This window comes from Talpa occidentalis, unplaced genomic scaffold (assembly GCF_014898055.3).
Source record: "Talpa occidentalis isolate TD23 unplaced genomic scaffold, MPIMG_talOcc4v2.1 talOcc4.18, whole genome shotgun sequence".
Taxonomy (NCBI): domain Eukaryota; kingdom Metazoa; phylum Chordata; class Mammalia; order Eulipotyphla; family Talpidae; genus Talpa; species Talpa occidentalis.
The window spans coordinates 17,098,984-17,117,736 of record NW_023601851.1 but is presented as its reverse complement, the minus strand read 5'-3'; the positions used below and the strand labels follow the sequence as shown (position 1 = coordinate 17,117,736).

Here is an 18,753-nt window from a genome sequence, read left to right as displayed (position 1 = left end):
TATCCTTCTATTCTGGTGAATTCAGCTCACATGTCCCACATAAAAGCTGACTGACTTCAGTTCCATAATACTTTCACTGTCTCTCCTGCCTTCCTGCTGGGGACTCTGCCTGGCAGCGTGCTCTCTGCAGTTCAGTTATCATGGCGAGTGTTTTTTATTTTCTCACTCTATGACATCTGCTGTTGTCTTATCCTCATGACAGTGTGATTTACAAGGAAGAGCTAAGTGTTTGGTCTTCAGTGACGTGTATTTACAACACTACAAAGTGTTGGTTTTTCTTCTCTTTGTACCGTGTCTGCATTCAGCAGGTTTTTCACACCGCTACGTAGCACGTTATTCCACGTATGTGTCTATTCTACCTGCCAACCAGGTGATAAGCTCTCCAAGGAGATTTTATTCATCCTTGTATTCATAGACTCAAAGACACTTCCAAATTTGTATGGTAAACTATTGTGGTTCTTTTAGGAGCAAATGGGTTAGTCTAGAGGTAAGACTATTTCCCCTGAGAATTCTGTTCACAAAACAGTGTAGAGTAGGAAGATGGTGCCTCCTGTACAAGAGCACAAGAAGGAGTGTTTACACTGTTGCTGTGTGACCGAGGCTGACAGCCCTGAAATGAGGAGAAATGTTCCCTCACAGGGGATGGTGTCATTGGAGGATGTGGCTGTGAACTTTCCCTGTCAGGAATGGGAAGACCTGAATGATGCTCAGAGGACCCTGTACCGGTATGTGATGCTGGAGACCTGCAGTCACCTGGTGTCCCTCTGTGAGGACGCTCCAGTGTAACACGAGTGCAAGTGCTGTTTTCTACACTGATTAAGTGTGGTCTTTCTTGTGAAATTGGGTGGTGGTGAGGTTGAACATGGCAAACAGACTAGATTGTGGGTGTTTGCCCTATTTCTGAAAAGTTCTAGTTGAACTTCATTGCACAGCTCTTAACACTGCTTTTGTTAGTCTTCAAAACTGAAGTTTAACTTGACTGAACCAACACTGTTCCTCATCACAGGACATTTGTTACCAATCCTGAGGAGAGCATCAGGTTGGAGAAGGGAGTAAAGCCATGGACTGTGGAGGAAGCCCCAAGCCAGAACCTCTCAGGTCAGTCAGTGCTTGCCTGGCAGGAGGCTAGCAGGAGGCTGGGAGAGTGGCCACACTGTGCTACTTTTCCAGTGTCCAAACCTTGGACGGTTTATCTGCATTTATTGAAGTGATTCTTTATTCACTTTCCACATAAACTCTCTCCTAGATTTACTCCTGCTCTTTTTTTAATGGTTGTCAATGTTGGACTTCACCAGTATGCAGTCCCTGATACTGCAGGAAATTATTCCGCAGTAGTCACATTTTCTGTGTTCTCAATATTAGTTTATTCTCACGGACTGTTTTCTTTAAGGTACTTATTCAGGCATTTTTTTAATTGATTAATTTATTTATTTATACAAGCTCTGGGTACAGTCAGAAGCGCGGGAGGGTGAGAGAATTTCTCAGAGCCAGAGCGGGGAGCAGAGCAGGCAGAAGGACCGAAGAACACTTCTGAGGGGAGCAGCAGGCAGCAGGAGAGGTCTGCGTGCCATGTGGGACCCTCCTCCGGTAGCTGGGTAGCAGCCGGGGATAGAACCAGCGCTGCAGAGGCTGCGGGAAGCTTCGCAACCCAGCGCTCAACCACTGTGCCACCAGGGAGGCCCCAGACATTTGTTTTTTCACTCAGTATGTTCATGGGAAGTTTTTGACAGTGATAAATTATATATGAGTGGGGATAAGAACAGTAATCACGGAAGTGGTCTTTGCTTTGTTGAAGTGATATGCTGTGAGAAAGGAAAATGTGGGCCTCCCTGGTGGTGCAAGTGATTAAGCACAGCACTGTGGCCTCTGCAGCATGAGTTCCATCCCCGACCAGCCGGGGAGCTATACACATGGCACGACAGACTTCTCCTGTCTCTTCTGCTGCTCCCCTCAGCAGTGGATTTCAGTCAGCCTTTGTGAAACTGAGGAGAAACCAGAAATCATTCAGTGAGGGATGGGATGTTCTGACATGGGAGGGGAAACCTAAGGTTGTGGTTTCTAAAGCCGTGGAACCAAGAGTTTCAGGTTGGGGGCTCATACCTTGGGAGGAGTTTGATTTGTGCAATTCCACCTTCTTGTGGTAATCATCTGGAAGAAAGCAAAAGCATCAGTGAAAGGATGATATAGTACAACTAACATACTAGATAAAAACTTGAGCTGCTATGAATTACATAGAAACAGGTACCAAGTATTGCAGGGACTCCAGTAGCAGCCAAGGAGTGTTGATGTCAGAAGGATGTGCAGAAAGCCTTTCACAGTGACGACCACAGGCTGGATGCAGAACTTTTTTCCCTTCAATGAGCAGGAGAAAGTTGGACACAAGATGAGGGAGAGTTTCCTGCATATGCTGTCATTCTGAGCAGCACGTGATATAACATTTAAATAAGAATTGACAGAAAGGTCTCTCCCTACCATGAAGGGAAGTACATGCCTTTGAAAATGTCTACAGGTGACTGTAGCCAGTGCCGAGGAGACATAAAAACTAAGGAAATATCTTTATGGGTTTCACTTCTGATTTTCTTGGTCTTCTGCCTTTCCTTTCTAGTGAATTGAACTATCATTTTGTTAAATTTATTGCTTTTTTCAAATTCCAGACTTCTGTTCATAGAGAAGCCCAAGCATTTTTGCCATCATGTTACGTTTATGTATTTCTTCTTTATTTTGAAATGTCCTTCTTGTGGAAATTTAGAGTTTAGATTGTTCCTTTTCTAGTTTCTTGAGTTGTGGAGTTAATTTAAACAACTGAGATCCGTGTTATTGTTAGTGTGTCAGTGCTTGAAATTTACATCTTATCGTTTTCTGAGTCCACAGTTTTTGGGAAATTTGTTTCATCTCCATATTTTCAATATATTCTTTAATTTTTTGAATTGAGGTAACATTTGATTTAGGGAATAGAGTTTCATCTTCTCAGAGGTCTGCCACCACCACACTCACCACCAGTGCACTCGTGGGCCTTCTCCATAGATCTTTGAACACCCTCCCACCTCTGTACCCACACCCACTCTCTATCCCTCTGTAATACCCACAATTCTGCAGTCATATTTCTGGAGTTTGTTCTGGTTTGTTGTTTCCTTTCTTTTTTACTCCAGATTTGAAATTGGAGTGAAGCGATCCAGCAAATGACTTTCTCCTGATTTTCTACATTAGCTATGCTCCTGCTATGTTCCATCCTGTTGTTGCAAATAGCCTGAGTTCATCCTTTTTTATAGCTTAGCTGTCTCTACTCTATGGTGTATGTGAACTGCATCTTGCTTTCAGATTTAAATTTGGCCATATTGGTCAACTCAACTTCTTGAACTTACATTATTATTATTTTCTTTCTAATCGCAGTTGGGGCTGGAACCTCTCCTGGAATTGTATTGTCTTCCTCTTCTGCATTCAGTCCTGCCTGTGTGGTCTGCACACATTCAGCGACCTCATGTTAGTGCATGTGGAATATTTTTAATGACTACCCAAAATATGTCATTTTCTATTGTTGTGATCTTCTTTACATTCTGTGATGGTTTTGACTCAGTTTATATTCTTCTGATATTAGTTTGTTCAACACAGCTCCATATTTGATTATCACTTTTCCCAGCATATAGTTCCATCTTCCATTCCTCATGGTGCACGTAAATCTTTGGTGGGTGTGATATGGATAAGATTGTATTTGTGGGGCCTCCCCGGTGGCGCAGCGGTTGAGCGCTGGGTTGCGAAGCTGCCCGCGGCCTCTGCAGTGCCGGTTCGATCCCCGGCTGCTCCCCGGCCACTGGAGGAGGGTCCCACATGGTGCGCAGACCTCTCCTGCCGCCCGCTGCTCCCCTCAGCAGTGTACTTCGGTCCTTCTGCCTGCTCTGCCTCCCGCTCTGGCTCTGGTGAATTCTCTCGCCCTCCCGTGCTTCTGACTGTACCCAGTGCATGTATAAACAAAACAAACAAATAAATAAATAAAAAAAAAAACATGCCTCTATAAAAAAAAAAAAAAAGATTGTATTTGTGTCGTTTTCTTATTCATTCAGACACATTGTCATTTCAGTGTGGAATTTTTTTCATTTATGAACAAACTAATTACAGAAAGGGAGACCCAGGTATTGTTATTTAAAAATGTTTCCTTTATGATCAGCCTTTTTCATACCTCATTTCTTCTCGATTGCATCTCTGTGTTTCTTTGACTTTGTGTGACATGCTTTTATTCCTTTCTCCTTTTTTGTCTTGTGATTTTTGTCTAATATGTCATCATATTTTTTATGCTTAGTGAGGTATATTGATTCATAATACTATTTATTGTGTACAGTATTGTCATCCAGCCTGTGTGCACAGGACATCATGCTCCGTGTTCATTTCCCTCGCATGTGTTCTCCTGGTGTTTTTATTGTTATAATGTGCATTACGTGCCATATTGAAAAGCTATGAAACCTTTTAGACTGAAAAGAATGTAATTTCAATTGCACACATGAAACTCAACTCTTTAACATTCCTACCCTACACCAACATTGTTGCCATCACAACATCTCTCTACATCATGTATTCCAGAATATAATTCCATGGGTATTTTTGATGTGGCCTTTCCAAATGCTCAAGCAGAATCAATAATTTTACTACAGGACTGTATCATGCAATTTTGTATATTTTCTTTGTATTTACCTTTCCCCCTAAGGACAGTACCTTTTCACAAACTTTTGTGTTGCTGTCTAGAATCCTTTTGGCTTTATAGGAAGAGCAAAGTCATAGTGTTACCTATTCTAACATCATGCCTATGTTCTTTACTTGATATTACTTTTATAGACTATGCATTTAATGTATTTTGTCTTGAGTGCTGTAAATGTGGTAAATAGTCACTTGCTTTCTTCCAGTCATCTCTTCTCGTGACATCCAAGTCCTCATGCCATAGTCAGGCACAGAAGATTTGCTTCCAGATATGGAACTGGGAGGAGATGGAATCTGTGCCTTTGAGAATTTACAATTAGTTGAAGATCAGACACGCCAAAGATCCATTGAAGGGCAGAACATTTGTTGCAATGAAGATAGCCAAGCTGGAACAATGACCCAGAATACAACTCTTCCCACAAGAAGAGATCATGTGTGTGAAATGTCTTGGGTCAAGCTGCATTTTATGTCTGTTCCTTGCATAGATAAGGGTGTTTCTGTAAGCAGAGATCTCTATCAGATTTTTAACAATACATATTCTCTGAGAAGACAGTTAGAACATGTAGGCAGTCCCATAGTCCATCATGCAATAATCATTCAGTACATTGTGAATATGGGACAGGTGTATACTTTGAGTCAAATAGTACTCAACATCAGAGATGCGAATGGGAAGATAAAAAAATCTACTTGGGATCATATTGAGGAGTCCTCAAAACTACTCCAACATCACACATTTCAGGAGAATCCCTGCAACTGTAAAGGATATGGCAATGCTAACAAATGGTGCTCAAGACTCACTCAGCATCAGAGAGAGAAAAGGCACAAATGTGAAGAGTGTGGTAAAGCCTTTTGTTGGCATCCACAGCTCACTAAACATGTAAGGATTCATACTGGAGAAAAGGCTTACGCATGTCCACACTGTGGTAAAGCCTTTCTCTACCTGTGTCACCTTTCTGAACACCTGTGAAAACGTACAGATGTGAAGAATTTGGGAAGGCTTTTAACCAGCAGTCAAGTCTTACTCATCGTCACTGAATTCATACAAATGTGAAAGAAAAAGCTTATAAATGTGAAGAATTCAGCAAAGCCTTTAAGCAGAAGGCAAAACTTGCTCAACATCGGAGAATTCATTTAAGAGTGAAATGTTCAAAATGTGAAGAATGTGGCCAACTGTTTAACCGGAAGTCAAATCACTCTGCACATCAGAGAAGGCACACTGGGGAGAAACCTGCCAATGTAAAGTGATGAGTGGTTTGTACGAATAGATATTTTGTAACCACCATTTTCATGCTAGCATGATACTTTGAAGAAGTAAAGATATGGAAAAGTAATTTGTCATATAATAATCAACTCTAAATATACATTTAAAAATTGCAGTACAATAATAATTCAAAAACTTCACTGATATTTAAATCAGATATTTTTATGGAGCGTAAACCAACATTAAAGCACTAAGTATGTATTAGTATCATTTAAATGTCCAAGACGATGTGTTGGGGACCAGTATAATTACATTCCACGTACTTTTTGTCAGTCATGCTTGAGATATTATGAAGAGGTGATGAATATAATTCAGCTCTAAATCCATTCATTCTCTGGCTTTGTCTACTTGTGTATGTGAAGTCAGGGGTTTGATTTTTTTTTTCTGCCTCAAACATCTGAGAGGCTGTCCTAGTGGATGGATTTGTTTATATCTAACTTGCAGGGTAAATTTAGGACAGTAATGTGCCATGTATCAGGAATATATGAATGGACATGCTGCTTCTGGTTGACTCAAAACATTGATCTAAATCACCAAGAGTTCTGGGCCTTAATGTTGCCATTGAAGTCAGACAGAGGAACATGTCAAATCATATCACGACAGACTCTTTGAGGAAATGCAAAGTTTATTAAAATCATGATGTTTCTTTATGGTAGTAATAGAGAGATGATTATTATTTGATATCATTGCCAAAAGAAATCTTCACAGACACATGATGACAGAAGAGGTGACTGTCCCGTACTGGGCATAGAATTTTTGCATGCACAGTAGCTAAGTAATGACTCTGTTGACCACCAACTTAGGGATCCTGGTTTCAGAAGAACAAGAATGCTTCTTAAATGCCTGCATTTTTATTTTCAACATGGAGCATACAGTGATATTTAAATATTTAGACTATATGTGAACCTAATGCAGATTTTAATAAAGTCGATTGATTTTTTCCAAAAGACTTAAATCATTCTTTTTTAAAATTTTATTTATTTTTTTTAAATTTATTTATTTATTCAAGAACCGGGGTACAGTCCAGATGCACAGGAGGGTGAGAGGATTCACCAAAGACAGAGTGAGGAACAGAACAGACAGACAGACCGAAGTACACTGTTGAGGGGAGCAGTAGGCAAGACAGGAGAGGTCTGTCCTGCCATGTGGGTTGCTCCCTGGCCAGCCAGGAATCAAACTGGCGCTGCAGTGGCTGCGGATTGCTTCATGGGTTGCGTGTTAACCCCTGCGCCACCAGGGAGGCCCTGGATAAATAACTTGTAGAAGTATTGCTGACATATGAAATTTCCATTTTCACTTTTTTATTTTTTTTAAATAATAAATTTTATTTTTATATTCCCCATACAATTGCAACCCCCCCATTCTGACACCAATCCCTCCCCTACCGCCCCCCAACCCCCAAAAAGTATCTCTGGTTCATAGTTTTTTGTTGATTTTGATTTTCACTTTCTTATAGTTAATCATTTTCCTGCTTATTTAAGTTTTCTAGATTCCTGCTATGAGTGAGACCATCCGGTATTTTTCTTTTTCTTTTTGGTTTATTTCGCTGAGCATGATCCCTTCCAGCGCCATCCATGTTGCTGCAAATTGCATGTGTTTATCTTTCTTGAATGCTGAGTAATATTCCATGGTATATATGTACCACATCTTCTTGATCCAGTCATCTAATTTTGGGCATTCCGGCTGTTTCCAAATCTTGGCTATTGTAAATAGTGCTGCTATAAACATAGGGGTGCAGGTGTTCTTTGGAATTGATGTTTCTGTGTCCTTTGGGTAAATACCTAGGAGTGGAATTGCTGGATCATATGGAAGCTCTATGTTTAGTAGGTCAAGACATCTCCACACAGCTCTCCATAGTGGTTGGACCAGTTTGCACTCCCACCAACAGTGCAGAAGATTTCCTTTTTCTCCACACCCTTGCCAACATTTGTTGTTGCTAGTATTTTTAAGTATGTGCCATTCTCACTGGTGTAAGATGGTATCTCATGGTAGTTTTGATTTGCATTTCCCTGATTACAAGTGATGTTGAACATTTTTTCATATGCCTGTTGGCCATTTGCATTTCCTCTTCAGAGAAGTTTCTTTTTAGCTCTTCTGCCCATTTTTGGACTGGATTATTTTCTTTGTTGTTGTTGAGTCTCATCAGCTCTTTGCAGATTTTTGTCATCAGTCCTTTATCATTAGTGTTGGGTACAAAAATGTTCTCCCAGTTGGTGGGGTTTCTCTTTGTTTTTTATTTTTATTTCTTTAAGAAATCTCTGCCCCATTATCTGCAGGGACTGTCCACCTCTCATGGCCACCAGCTGTGGGTGAGAGCTCCCTTTTCTCTGCTCCCTCTCCAGCGTTGTTCATTTCACTCTTTTATTTGGACCATTCTCAAGTGTTGAGATGGCATCTCAGTGTGGTTTTAATTGACATTTCTCTTACAATAAATTAAGGTGAACATTCCTATGTCTGTTGGACCTCAGAATTTCCTCTTTAGCGAAGTGTTTATTTCATTTGCCCTTTTCAATTGACTCAGTGGTTTTTCGCACTGGGTGGGAACATTACAAATTTTGGAATGAACCCCTTGTCAGATGTGTTGTGTGTGTTCTATTCTGTAGGATGCATTTCTGTTTCTGTGCTGGTTTCTTTTGAGTTCTAAAAGCTTTTAGATTTGGTGTTGTCCCACTTGTGAAACTTGCTTTTGTTTCCCTTGGCGTTGGGTTTGTGTTCCCTCGTACATTTTGCAGCAGCTGTCCCGTAGTGTACCCTATTATTTTCTTTCAGTGCTTCATGCTTTGGGCTCTTATGTCCAAACTTTTAATCCATTTGGAATTAGTTTTCTGTATGGAGTTTTTCTTTTAAAGATTTATTATTTATGCATACAAGAACTGGGGTACAGGCCAGAGGTGTGGGGGGTGAGAAGATTCAATATGTATCACAACCAGGGACAAAGTGAGGAACAGAACAGGCATACTGACTGAAATACACTGGTGAGGGGAGCAGCGGGCAAGTCAGGAGAGGTCTGCTGCACCATATGGGTAACTCCCTACCTTGGGATTGAACTCATGCTGCAGTGACTATGGATACCTTCATATGTTGTGCCACCAGGGAGGCCCTGTATGGAGTTTCAAATGGGTCTTGGTTCTTATTTTTGCAAGTCATTATTCATGTTTCCCTGCACCATTTTTTTAAAAATATGTATGTGTTTATTTATGCATAGAAGAACTGGGGTGTAGACCAGATGTTCAGGGTTTGAGAAGATTTGCCAGGAACGCAGTATGGAGCAGAACAGGCAGATCCACTGAAATACACTGCTCGGGGAATCAGTGAGAGGGACATGTGAGGTTGGCTGTGCCACATGTGGATCAGCTCTCTGGCCTGGAATAGCCGTGATAGCATTGACTCTTAACCCCTAGGCCGCCAGGGAGTCCATCCCAGTACTATTTATTAAAGAGGCTGTCTTGTCTGAAAGGTGTGATATTAGCTCCTTTGTCCAAGATTGAACTCTTCATATTTATATCATTTGCTCTCTGGGTTTTGAGTTGCCTTCCCTGCTCTGAGTTCTGGTTTTGTTCCAGTAAAATAATGTTGTGATTACTGTTGGCGTTTATATATATATATATATATATATATTTTTTTTTTTTTTTGAAGTCAGGAAATGTGATACTTACATTTTCTTCTTTTTTCCCAAGAGTTTTTGCTATTTGGGACCTTCTGTGGGTTCATATAAATGTGGGGATTGTTCTATTTCCTTATGAAAAACGTCCTTGTTATTTGGTAGGTATTGCATAAGTTTGTAAATTGCTTTAGACAATAAGGCCATTTATGATGTTAATTCTCCCCACCTAGGAGGATGGGCCATCTTTGTATTTCTCTGTGTCTTTTATTTCCTTTAATAGAGTTTTTTTTAATTTTCAGGGTTCAGGTCCCTCACCTCCTTCTTTCACTTTAATGATACAGTCACAGTTATTTCATTCCTTTCGGTGTGAATGTCAATGGAAATGCCAGTCATTTCACACACATTCTCTCTCATAGCTTGTTTATACTTCCAGAGAAATGAACCAAAAATGTTATCATGTATTGAATTGTAGTAAAATTTTAAAATAGTTGAACCTATATAATGTAACATTTTTTTGAGAAATTACACTCAAAAACAGTAGCTTTTATTATAATGGATTCCACATTGTATGTCTATGTAGTGGGTTTGAAGTATGTACATAGTATCACCCACAGCTCGGTTTCCTTCATAGTATTTGAATAATCCTGAATTATTTGACAAGACTACATTCATCCATGTAGTGTGTATGTGGTCCCATTTTTATTAATTGAAACATAACATTGTATACTGTGTCCTGTGTCTTTCCCTTTTTTAACCAAACCATTCTTGTCGGCTATAAAACCTGCTGTGCTCATTCATTTAGGGTCCTCTTTGATTCATTTTAGCTCAGATCTGTAGGGAAAATCCTGGTCTGTAATATTGTGGGTGTTTGAGGATATGGTCACATAAAAGATAAAGTATATTAAAAGCCCAGAGAATTATATCTGGTTCATACATGAGTCTAATGAAAGCTGTGGGAACGGGGTCTCCCTGGTGGGGCAAAGGCTAAGCACAACACTGTGAAGCTGTCCGCAGCCTCTGCAGCATGAGTTCGATCCCTGGCAGGCCAGGAGGCTGCCCACATTGCGCAGCAGACCTCTCTTGTCTCATCCGCTACTCCCCTCAGCAGTGTAATTTGGTCAGTCTGCCTGTTCTGTGCCCCACTTTGTCCCTCTGGTGACTCCTCTCACCTCCCGCACCTCTGACCTTTACCCCAGTTGTTGTATGCATAAAAAATAATCTTTAAAAATGATTGTTTTTGTTGTTGTCACTTTGCTTAGTATTTGATCATTAACTACAATTTCCTTTCAGTCTTTCATCTCCATTTCTACTATGAATTTTCCAATTGTCCTGCCTCCTTGTTGTACAGCTATGTGCCCTGGGTCAAATTTGACGTCACTGAAATTATAGTGTCCATGGTGGTTTCTTGGGCATATGTGATCCTCTGGGCTCAGTGGGTGCATTAGACTGTTGCTGTGTAAACATGGATGTCACTGCGTAAGGGCATTCTTCTTTCTCAGAACCAGGTCTCCCCATTTTTTTAAAGATTTATTTTATTTACTTATACATAAATTGGTGAGGTATGGGCCAAAGGTGAGGGTTCGAGGGGGGGTGAGAGGATTCACCAGAGACAGAGTGGGGAGCAGAACAGGCAGATCTACTGAAATAAACTGCTGAGGGGAGCAGAGGACGAGACAGGAGAGGTCTGCTGCGCCATGTGAGTCAGTTCCCTGGCCAGGGATCAAACTTGTCCTTAAGTGGTTCTCATAGCTTCATAGTGCTGAGACTGAACCCCTTGTGCCACCATGGGGCCCCTCACAACTCTCTTTTCACTTTGTGTCCTATTTAGAGTTCTGCTGGTGGCCATATAGTAACTGTGTAATTTGATTTCAGGAACCCTTGACCTTCAGAGATGTGGCCATCAAATTCTCACACAAGGAGCAGGAGGGCCTGGACCAGCTACAGTGGAAATTGTACAGGGACGTGGTTCTAGAGACCTATAGAAATGTGGTGTCCTTGGGTGAGGAGAATATCCCTGTAGATTTCCTCACCTGCCCTCAGTGTTTCCTGTACCACGTGTGGATGAGCTCCAGGGATGCCCAGGATTGTCGGATACTTTTAAGTCCATATTTTAATGAAAAAAGTGTGGGTTTGTTGGAAAGTCTCATGATGTTTCATCATGGCTTAAATTTCTCCTGTCTTAGGATGATCTGCAACCTTCTCTCTGTATGAGTGCTCATTCAAGAAAATATGTGACTTAAGTGTTATGGCTACAAGCAAAATCCTAGCTTCTCTAGCACATTGCTAGGACTCAGGTGTAGAAATGGTTCTTAGGATATGAAAATTTCAATGATTTCTGGTAAAGGTGCTGTCAGAAAAAGTATTTGCAGTGATCCTTTTCTAGAACCTTCTATACTGTCCCCTCTACTGAACACAATACTGTATTGGGGATTTGAGAATCTTCAGGCCATCTCATATCACCTGTCCTAATAAACAGATCTTGCTGTGTCTACGCCCAAGCTGGTCATCTTGTTAGAGCGAAAAAATGGAGCCCTGGGATGTGAAGAGAAGTCTTAGTCTTGCTCTCCCTGGGGGCGTCTCCTCTCTGACACTTGAGTCCTCTGTCTTTCCTTCTTACTGAATTGAACTTAGGTTTTGTCCATTTTGTTGATCTTTCAAAATCCAGACTTCCTTTCATAGAGAAGCACCTGATTCTTGGTCATAATGCTCTATTTATGTATTTCTTATTTTTTTCAATGTCCTCCTTTCTGCCAATATGGAGCTAAAATTGTTCTTTTTCTAATTCCTGGAGGTGTGAAGTTACATTGCTCAACTGAGATCTCTTTTATTGCTAGTGTAATTGTTTAATGCTTCAAAATTACCTCTTAGTATTGTTTTCTGAATCACAAGTTTTGGGGAGTTTGCTTTGTTGCAATGTTTTCTCAGTATTGCTTAGTTTTTTGGAATCAAGGAACCATGGGTTTACCTCACTCTTCGTGATTCAGGGAATAGATTATCATATCCTCAGATGTCTGTCACCCCCATACCCACCACCAGTGCATTGTGGGCTTCTCCATAAATCTTTGAATCCCCTGCCACTTTTGTACCCACCCACACCCACTGTCCTTCCCTCTTTGTACCCTCATTCTGCAGTCCTATCCCTAGAGTTTATTTTGGTTTGTACTGTCAGTTTCTTTGCCTTGTTTTTCCAAAGTCCATATAGGAGTGAATCCATCCAGTAAGTCTTCTTCCTTCTGATTCTTTTCACTGAGCATAATCCACCCCCAGCATTCCATTGTTGTTGTTGCACAGGACAGATGTATCATTTTTCATAGCTCAGTAGTATTTCATCCTGTCTATATACCACATCTTTTTTTTTTTTTCGAATTATTTTTCACCCGTTTGTCAACTCTGATTCCTGAATTTATAACATTATTTTCCTTCCAATTGCAATTGGGCCTTGAACCTCTCCTTGATTTTATTGTTTTCATCTTCTGCATTGAGTTCTGTCTTTGTTTGTGGCACACATTCAGGACCTCATCTTAGTGTATAGATAATATTACAATGACTTCTCAAAACAGGTAGTTTTCTGTTATTTTCTGGGGTCATTCTTTTCATTCTGTGATGCGTTAGCCTCAGATAATATCATTAGATTGATCCACACGGCTCCATTTTCATGATTAGTCTTCATAGAATCTATTTCCATGCTTACATTCCACATAGTGCGCTGAAGGCTATGTTGAGTGTCATATAGGTAAGATTGAATTGGTGTTATTTTTAATTCATTCAGACACATTTGCCATTGTAATGTGGACTTTTATTTACACCAAAGTATTACTGAAAGGGAGGTGTTAACCTTTGTTAAAGAGTGGTTCCTCGATTCTCAGTCATTTTTTTTTAATTTTTTTTTTATAGAGGCATGCTTATTTATTTATTTATTTATTTATTTCATTTGTTTGTTTTGTTTATACATGCACTGGGTACAGTCAGAAGTGAGGGAGGGTGAGAGAATTCATCAGAGCCAGAGCGGGGAGCAGAGCAGGCAGATGGACCTAAGTACACTGCTGAGGGGAGCAGCGGGCGGCAGGAGATGTCTGCGCGTCATGTGGGACCCTCCTCTGGTGGTCGGGGAGCAGCCGGGGATCGAACTGGTGCCTCTGAGCCCGCGGGCAGCTTTGCAACCCAGTGCTCAACCACTGCGCCACCGGGGAGGCCCTAATTTTTTTTTTTTTAAGATTTATTTATTATTTATTCAAGCACAGGGTGCAGTCAGAAGCATGGGAGGGTAAGAGAATTCACCAGAACCAGAGCGGAGAACAGAACAAGCAGACTGACAAAGTACACTGCTGAGGGGAGCAGTGGGCAGCATGAGAGATCTGCGCAACATGTGGGACCTCGCTGGTGGCCGGAGATCTAACCAGCGCTGCAGAGGCTGCGGGCAGCTTCGCGACCCAGCGCTTACCCGCTGCGCCACTGTGGATGCAGTATTCTCAGCCATTTTATACCCCATTTCCAACCTACTGCATCACTGTATATTTTTTGACCTTTTCTTATATGCTTTAATTCCTCTCTCCTATCTTGTTGGTGATTTCCCTCCACTTTCACACATTTTGATGTTAATGGAGGTATATTGGTTTGTAATATTATTTACAAACAATGTAAAGCATTGTCATCCAACCTATGTACACATAACATCAGTCTCTGTTTTTATTTCTTTTCCATGTATTTTACGGTATCTTTTTTTCTCATGGGCATTCCATAGCATGTTGAATAGTTATGGCAGTCTTTTCTAAAGTGAAAACCATGTAAATTCAGCTGCATACCAAAGCTCCACTCTTTAACATTTCTAACCCTACTGACATCACAAATTATATCTCATGATATTTGTATTCTATAACATGAATCTATGAATTTTTTTGTGCCATATTTCCAAATTCTGAAGCAGAAACAATATTTTTACTCTAGGGTTATATCAGTATTTGCTATGTATGTACCTTTCCCTAGGGACGTTGCCTATTCATAAGCATGTGTGTTGCTGTCTAGTGCTGATGTTACCTATCCAAACATCATATCAGAGGTCTTTATATGGTATTAATTTTATGTCTTAAATTTTTAAAGTATTTTTTCTTGAGTACTGTGCGTGGGGTAGTTATTCCTCATTGTCTTCCTGCCCTGTCTTCTCAAGACAACCAGGTCTCCATGCCACAGTCAGGCACAGAAGATTTGTTGCTAAATGTGGGACCGGGAGGAGATGGAATTGGCACCTTTGAGAATTTACAATTATTGATAGACCAGACATGTCAAGAGACATGTGAAGGGCACAACAGTTGTTGCAATGAAGATTCCCAATATGGGACAATTATACATAACACAATTCCTCCTGTACAAAGTGATCCTGCATGTAAACCATGCTGGGTAAAACTCCATTTTACGTCTGTTGCAGGTAGAGATAAATATGTTTCTGTTAGCAAAGATCCACGTGACATTTTTAACAAGACACAATCTCTGAGAAGAATGTTGGAACATATGGGAAGTCCCCTAGTCCATAATGCAAATTATTATTCAAAACACTGTCAATGTGGGATAGATTTAAACTTTCAGTCATGTCATTCTCACCATCAGAGAATTAGAAAGGAAGATGAAAAATCTACACAGGATCCTACTGAGGAGTCCTCAATACTTTTCCAGCATCATGTACTTCATGAGAAACTACAATTTTAAAGGATATGACAAAGCTACCAAATGAAGCCCAAGACTTACTGAACATCACAGAGAGAAACCTCACAAGTGTGAGGAGCATGGTAAAGCCTTGTATTGGCATCCACAGTTGACTAACCATCTAAGGATTCATGCTGGAGAAAAGCCTACACGCGTCCTGATTGTGGTAACACCTTCCTGTGCTGTGTCACCTTTCCCGACATCGGAGAGTTCATATTGGGGAGAAACCTTACAGATGTGTGGAATGTGGGAAAGCCTTTAACCAACTGTCAGGCTTTAAATATCTTAGCTTCACAGAATTCATACTGAGGGGAAGCCTTACAATTGTGAAGGATGTGGCAAAGCCTTTAACAATAAGTCATGTCTTACTCGACAACATAGAATTCATACAGGGGTAAAACCTTCCAGATGTGAAGAATGTAGGCAAAGCCTTCTACCATTCATCACATTTAAGCCAACATCACAGAATTCATACTGGGGAGAAACTTTACAAATGTGAAGAATGTGGCAAAGCCTTTCACCGCAAGTCAAGTGTTACTCTACATTAGAGAATTCACATCAGAGAGAAATGTTAAAATTGTGAAGTCAATTTTTCTTTTTTACTTTAGTCTCTTTTTTTCAAGATTTATTTTATTATGTATACAAGAAATGGGGTATCTGCCAGAGGTGGGGGTGTGTGATAGGATTCATCAGAGGCAAGGTGGGGAACAGAACAGGCGGATTGAATGAAATATACTGCTGAGGGGAGCAGCAGGCGAGACAGGAGTGGTCTGCTGCACCATGTGGGTAGCTCCCTGACCTGGAATCCAACTCGTACTGCAGTGGCTGCGTATAGCTACATAGGTTGTGTCTTAACCCCTTGTGCCACCAGTGAGGTCCCAACTTTGGTGTCTTGAACCAGAAGTCCAGAAGTTTAACCAGAAGTGTCAAAGTGATTAACTAGAAGTGAGATGATCCTAAACATCAGAGAGTGAAAACCAAGAGAAACTGTAAATGGAAAGTGATGAGTGGTTTGTCTAAATATGAATTTTGAAGCCACCAGGTTTTCATACTGGAAACTTGAAAGAAGTGAAAATATGATTAAGTAATTTATAATGCAATTTAGATTCATATTATGATATTGCAATAAAGTAGGAAGTGAGAAACACTTTACATTCCTTAAGTCATAAAATTGTTATGGAGCATAAGCCAACATTAAAACACTAAATATTAGCATAACTAAAAAGTCTGAGGGCCTTCCTGGTGGAGTAGAGGGTTAAGTCACAGCACTATGAAGCTATTGTTTGGTCACTGGCCAGGGAGCTGACCACATGAAACAGCAGACCTCTCCTGACTTATCTGCTGCTCCCCTCAGCAGTGTGTTTCAGTCAATCTGCTTGTTCTGCTCTGCACTCTGTCTTTGGGGAATCCTCTCACCCCGTACACTTCTGGCCTACCCATCTGTTCTTGTATGCGTAAATAAATAAAATCAATCTTTAAAAAAATAAATAAGAGTTCAAGATGATGGTTTGGGGCCCTGTATAGTTATTTTCTTTGTCCTTTTTTTATCAACCATACTTGAGATATTGTGAAGAGACCTGATAAATATAATTCAGCCCTAAATCACTTCACTCTATGGCTTTCTCCTGGTATGTAGGTGGAGTCATGTATTTGACTTTCGTGTGTCAAACATCTAAGGGATCCTCTCCAGTTTATGAGTTTCTTTAAATCTTAATTGCTTGGGTACATTTATGATGGTGTCATGTATCATGGATGAAGAAAATCTAAATGGATATGCTGTTTGTGGCTGACTGCAATGATTGATCTAAATCACCCAGAGGAGTCGTGGACTTTATTGTGGGCATAAAAGTTAGACACGGTAACATGCTGAAGTTCAACTCATTTCATCATTTTCTCCTTCAGGGAATACACTAACAGTTTATTAATATCCTCATGTTTCTTCATGGTAGTAATGGAGCCATGAATATTATTGGACGTTGTTGCCAAAAGAAATCTTCACAAGCATGTGATGAAAGAGCAGGTGAGCTTTTCATAACAGCGTAGAATTCTTGTCCATTCACATTAGCTAAGCAAAGCATCTTTATGTTGAACACCGACTCTGTGATCCAGGTATCAGGTCAAGATGCTTCTTAAATACCTGAATGTTGATTTTGATGAAATGTGTCTTGATATCTGAATGTCTTATTTAGACTGTATGTGAACTTCTTATGTATATTTTTAAAATTTATTCATACAAGAGCTGGGGTGCAGACCAAAGGGGTGTGTGTGTGTGTGTGTGAGAGAGAGAGAGAGAGAGAGAGAGAGGATTCACCAGAGACAGAGTGGGGCATAGCACAGGCCGACTGACTGAAATACACTACTGAGGGGAGCAGTGGGCAAGAAGGGAGAGGTCTGCCAAGCCCTGTGGGAGGCTCCCTGCTGTGGAGGGGGCAGATAGCTCATCAGTCAGCGCGGTGCTTAACCCCTTCAGCCCCAGGGCGGCCCCGTTGACCTCTCTTCCCTCAGAGCCCTGAACCCATTATGGGCCCCGCAGTTTTCACGGGCCTCGCCCACCTGCCGGTTCTCCTCAACCTCCACTCCTCCCACTTCCAGGCTGCAACCCCACCCCGACGACGGCCCGACGGGCTGCGCAAGGGGTTGTGGGAAATGTGGTCTCCAGCCCCTGTGGTTCCCGCGGAGGTTTCTGGGCGGGGCTTCCGCGATCTGCGCAGGCGCGGCCCCGCCCCCGTCCGTTCGAACGTTCTGGCGCCTCCGCGAGCGCTGGGGCGCCCCGAGGTGAGCGCGGGTTTGTTCCGGGAGGCCGGGCTCGGGTGAGCGGAGACGCCAGGGAGTTGGGGAGCGGGGGGCGTGGGCGAGCGGGGGCCCCGGCCGCGTGGAGTCGGGCGCTTTGGAACCAATTCCCCCCGGAGCGCGCGTGGGGGCGGGGCAGGGCCTTTGGGGAGAACGTCCCGGCCTTTCCGGGGTGTCCCCGGCGCGGCCGCCCGGCCCTGACCCCGGACGCTGCCCGGGGTCTTCCCGGGGCGGGGGAAGGGGTCCCCAAGGCGGGGGCCCTGGGGAAGCGCGGGTCTGCCTGTGCGCATGCGCACTGACTCCTCTGGGCCCCCCAAAGTCTGGGTGTGAGGGAGAGGAGAGCCAGGCTGCGTTTCCGGGGGGGTGGGTGGGTGGGTATTGCGCCTGGGGCCAGATTCACGGACCCAGGGTGGGCGGGTGAGGTCGCGCGGGGTGCCTGGGGAGGTGGCCCCTGTGGGTGCGGGGAGGTCCCGGGAAACTGGGATGGCAGGGGGGGCTCAGGGAGTTCCTGGGTCGTTAGAGGCTAGTTGTCTGAATTTCCAGGCGCACTTCGCATTCCTGCCCCCAGGCGGCGTCCTGCTGGCTGCTGCATTCTGGCCTCCTGCCTGGACATGCACACCCCACGGGGAGGGGGGGAACCAAGTCACTGTCCAGGTGTCCACAGAGAGGAGGGCGGGAAGCTGCGCGGAGCCACTGCCGGGTGTCCTGGCAGAAC

The 18,753-nt window shown here is 42.3% G+C and overlaps 1 protein-coding gene across 1 annotated transcript in view; it reads left to right on the top strand.

Moving 5' to 3' along the window:
* The window catches only part of LOC119250737 (zinc finger protein 300-like), a 68,311-nt gene that overhangs the window by 34,745 nt on the left and 14,813 nt on the right, over nt 1–18,753 (top strand). Inside the window, exon 4 of the mRNA XM_054697776.1 lies at nt 17,841–18,023. Within this exon, the coding sequence (XP_054553751.1) occupies nt 17,841–18,023 (183 nt within the window). The remainder of the gene's footprint in view (nt 1–17,840; nt 18,024–18,753) is intronic.